The following is a 4,538-nucleotide window of genomic DNA, read 5'->3' as shown; positions in this document are numbered from 1 at the left end:
CTGGCGGTGCATTATCCAGTAAAATGATATCCTTTCCATGGAGACTCCGTGATTTGCGGCAATACAAACGTTGATGGGCAACATTATCGCCATGAACCAGGACATCGAGTTCACTCTTGGCGTACAACTCGTTTGACGTGTCAATTATGCACAGATTATACCAGGTGGAGACCTCCTCGAGGAGGAGATCAACAAAGGGACGCTTGTAGATCAACATAAGTAGTGCCATGGTCCCTTCACATGGACAAGCAAATCAGGTGGGAAACCGCGCACTCTCATCGGCTTCTCGCTCTTCTTGACGAACACGGAAGTTATCAAAATATCCAAGTCTACGATTTGGGTCTTCTTTTTAATGAACTCCAATCGACGCAGGGCCAACTCAGGCCAGTAAACTCGTGAGATTTTCGAAAATTGTATCATTATTTGTATTAACAGCTTGATGGAAATATATCGCAAAAAATCATAGCTGGCGACGACACAAACGCAGAGAGCCAACAGCCAAGGGCTCCGATTGTTGTATCTAATGATATATAGCAACAATTATTTATTGTTAATGCACACACTGGAATGTCCACTAAACTGATTGTATACTTACATCAAAGTTATCACTTCCATTGCCTCACCATATATTTGGAGAACGCGACTGGCGGCCATTGTGGTGCAAATTGTGACTTCAGAAATTTCTCAACGTTTGCAATAATATTAATGAGAGATACAACAAAATCAAAAACTCAAACAATAAATCGCCTTCTAAAATGCTCCAAAAGCAATGTTTTTCTCAACCGCAAAATCTAGATCAACAGAAGGTTCCACGGCTATACCCAATTCACCCAAATTATAATTTGTAATTACCTTTAAACAGTGGAACTTTAATTATTTTCAAATTATTTGAAATACATTTATTTTGGGAGCACTACGGAACGGACATTCATGACAAAGCGCAGCGCATCGAGGACGGGCAAAAGATCATAAAGTGTCGTGTCCCATTCATCAATTACATGTTCGCGAATGTGGATGATATTTTGCTTAATCCACGAGCATTCAACGTTTGAATGATCAAGGATTACAACGCTGGACAAGTCGCGACCCACCAGCGACAAGAATTTGGCTCTGAACCCATACAACTTGCCGCAATCGTGGCTATAGAGACGTCGATTCAGGATGTTCCGCCCAGCGTCCAAGTAATCCAGCATGGGATCGGCGACGAAATTATTAAAGGCGGTGAATACGACGAGGTCGTACCATTGCGATACTGTTGTCAAAAAATACTCCAAATTTGGACGCTTGCAGATGAACATTTCCAGACCATTTGGCAAATCTATCTTGACATCGTAATGCGGCCCATCCTCTAATTCGCCAATGCCCACAACCTTGAGCAGAGCGGCATCCAGGTCAAGGACCAAGGCTTTCTTTGGGATTAAGGCCAGGCGATACCTGGCATCCGGCCTCATTCTAGCCACATCCATGTAGCTGGATACGGCACAGCTGTAAACGATCTCCTTGATTTTATACCCCAAGCGGTAAATTTGTCGTTTCACAGTGTTGTTTTTATCCTTGCGGGCCATCATGCAAATACCCAAGAGAACACACGCTGCTGCCCCAATGCAGCCTAATCTATAATATTGGTAACATTTTGGGATGCTATTGACTCAGAATGGATTGTTGGTTTCTTGCTTACAGGTTCATCAAAAGCGTAGACATAAACGAAATCATTTCGATTGAATTTAAGTGCGTTCCAAATCGGCAAAAGGCGAAGTAATTCTGAAATGAAAAACAAACTGACGAGCAACTTTTGATTTAAGTTTTTCGATAAATTGATCAATGCGGCAAAGTAGCTGCGATCAAAATCCGATCATATCAGCGATGATTTAATAAAAAACGAGAAGGGACGTGTGAGACGCTTCTTACGCGTCACAACTTTTATACCCGGCACTCAGTACTACATCTGCAACTTAGCGGTTATTTGTCAAATTTTATATTTTTTCTTCATCTTCCATCTACATCAACAACACTGCTCACTCCAACACGCTCCTTTAGCTCGCCACCCTCCCCTAGAGACACACTTTGCAGAGTCAGGGCAGAGTCGCGGAAGAGGCAGCGGCAGAGACGTGTCAGGGGCAGAGGCCATAAACTGCGCGAAGCAGAGTGAGAATTCTGCGGGACGGGGTGGGTTTGGCCACTGAAAATTATTTTCTTCATTGTGGCTATAATAATGATCCAATCGAATCCCAATTTGGTGATCTGATAGATATAGTCATTCCCTATGGAATGGCGTTTTTAGTTTTCTGCTATTTTGAAAATTGTAGATTTGGGAGGTTTTCGCCCTTTTGCGGAGGCGGCAGGGGGCGTGGCTCATTTTTTAAATACACTGGTTTCAGTGTGAGCAAACAGCAGTCTGGTGCCAAAATTTGGTGGCTCTAGCTTTTATAGTCTCTGAGAACTAGACGACAAACAAGACGGACAGACGGACAGACAGACAGACATGGCTCAATCGACTCGGATATTGATGCTGATCAAGAATATATATACTTTATGGGGTCGGAAACGTTTCCTTCTGTGCGTTACATACAACCGTTATCCGCACAAATACAATGTACCCTATTTACTCTTCGAGTACCGGGTATAAAAAATAAAAGTTTTTTGATAAAACTGCTCTGAAGTGACGAACAACACAAATGGAACTAGATCTACAAAAGCACAACTCGCATCTCACATATGTACATACATACATATGTAAATACATTTCTCTTTTGGAACTGCTATCAATTAGAGAAGATGTCGGCAGTAGTGCAACTCCTTTTCTCTTGGCTGCTGGGATGTAGAGAAAGAATGTCTAATTAGCATTAGTTACTGGCCTGTGGCCAAGGCCAGACACATGTCTTTGTACCGAACCAATAAACAAAGACATCAATGGCCCAGGGGGCCATGCTATATCTGGTCTTCCCTCTGCTTCTCGCTCGATCCTCTTGATAGCTCTTCCCTCTCCTTTAAATTAGTTGCAGTCCCATAAATAATAATTCGACGGCGAATGCAAAGTGGAAAAGCAAATACTTGCCATGGCGACAAATGCTCACCACAGTGGGAGATGCATAGTGGGAAGATAGTGGGAAGTGGGAAGAAGGCTGAGGCTGCCACTGCCACTGCTTGGCACACGTTTGCACAGAGACCCAGAGCAATCAATAATCCAGAGAGCAGCCCAAACCAGGTGGGAGCCAAGCCAAGCCAAGCAGAGCAAAGCAGCCGATCCGATCGAGGGGAGATCAAAGTTAGATCGCAAATGAATTCTTGCCGCACGAGAGAGAACCTGTTCACCCAACGGTCCTACTCACATTAGGAGGAGGCCAAGGAGTCAAGAAGTAAGGCAGAGATACTTTTTGTTCAGTAGTTTTATTTTTTGTTGGTATCCTTGGGGCGCAGCAAACAGCAGACGCAATAGGACGATGAGCAGGCGTATTGTATCGCCTTGATGGCTACCCTAGAAAAAGAGATACAGAGATGATCTATTGAGATTGATCCATTCAAACTTTGATCTTGGTTGGGAATCTTTTGCTTTTTTGTATCATATAATTAATATTTCTAGATAATATTTGCTGCTGATTCGTGTATACCCTATTTTTGAGCACTTCTTTCGATTTAGCTGATTATAAAAATAGCAAACGAGTCACGGCAAGATCGACAAGCAGCGCCAGTTCAAGGAGACACCACACCAAAGGCACACGAACACACACAGACACAGCACAGAAAGAAGAGAGAGAGAGAGATAGAGATAGAGATAGAGATAGAAAGAGAGAAAAGACAAGAAGAAGCTGCACTTCGGATTGACCAATCCAGAATGGGTCTTCGGATGATGATGGGGCTGAGGACTGGGACTGGGCTGGGACTGTTGCTGGAAGCTGAAAGCGAGCGACCAAACCGAACCGACGAATGTAGGTATCGTCTTTCAATGTTCTTTTGAGTCGCGAATTCCTGTTTCTTTCGCTCCTTCTTCTCTCTCTCGCTCTCTGTGTGTGTGTGTGTTTTTTAGGCATTAGAAGAGCTTCACATCCTCAGAAGAATCTCTGGTGAGGGTGAGGATGCGAGCGGCATCCGGCGGGTGAAGGCGGGGAGCCAAGAAAAATTATTATAATAAAAATAATACCAAACCGGAATTTCCTGATCCTGTTTGCGTATGTTCGGACAGCAAAGCCGCCTGCCTGCCCATCAGCCTACCTGCCTGCCTGCCTGCCACCAGCCATTCCGATGAAGCAAACCGCTCCAACTGTGATTCCTTTTTGCATGTAAAGTTCGTTTGGCGCAGATGTTTTGCCTCGGCCCGAACCTCGGATTGGACATACAGGACAGGAATCCTAAACCGAGTATGTAAGGCATTAGGTTGTCGGTTGGCTCTCTCAATGAATCGCAGTTCTGACTTTGTTTCACAGGATGGAGATAGAGAAGTGCGGTTGATTCCACATTTGTAGCACTTCACGTGAGTAATGGCCCACGTGTCATGATGCACGTCTTACGCTCATCTTTAGCCGCCGTGGCCGATAGCCAGA

At 44.2% G+C, this 4,538-nt stretch overlaps 1 protein-coding gene across 1 annotated transcript; it reads right to left on the bottom strand.

The window, feature by feature from the left end:
- Window positions 1-899: 899 nt before the first annotated feature.
- Window positions 900-1,777, bottom strand: LOC117892375 (CTD nuclear envelope phosphatase 1 homolog). The gene is made up of 2 exons (XM_034798588.1): window positions 1,679-1,777; window positions 900-1,614 (listed from the first exon to the last, which is right to left on the bottom strand). Exons 1-2 carry the CDS (start codon window positions 1,711-1,713, stop codon window positions 900-902), a joined length of 750 nt encoding a protein of 249 aa, XP_034654479.1. The 5' UTR covers window positions 1,714-1,777.
- Window positions 1,778-4,538: the final 2,761 nt, after the last annotated feature.

This window comes from Drosophila subobscura, chromosome A, assembly GCF_008121235.1.
Source record: "Drosophila subobscura isolate 14011-0131.10 chromosome A, UCBerk_Dsub_1.0, whole genome shotgun sequence".
Classification (NCBI taxonomy): Eukaryota; Metazoa; Arthropoda; class Insecta; order Diptera; family Drosophilidae; genus Drosophila; species Drosophila subobscura.
The sequence above is the reverse complement of the archived record's forward strand: the minus strand, read 5'-3'. Positions and strand labels throughout refer to the sequence as shown.

Coding starts and splice junctions, on each gene's coding strand:
- LOC117892375 (XM_034798588.1), bottom strand. CDS start 1,713: ATGATTTCGTTTATGTCTACGCTTTTGATGAACCT. Junction 1,615..1,678: donor TCTACGCTTTTGATGAACCT/GTAAGCAAGAAA, acceptor CCAATATTATAG/ATTAGGCTGCATTGGGGCAG.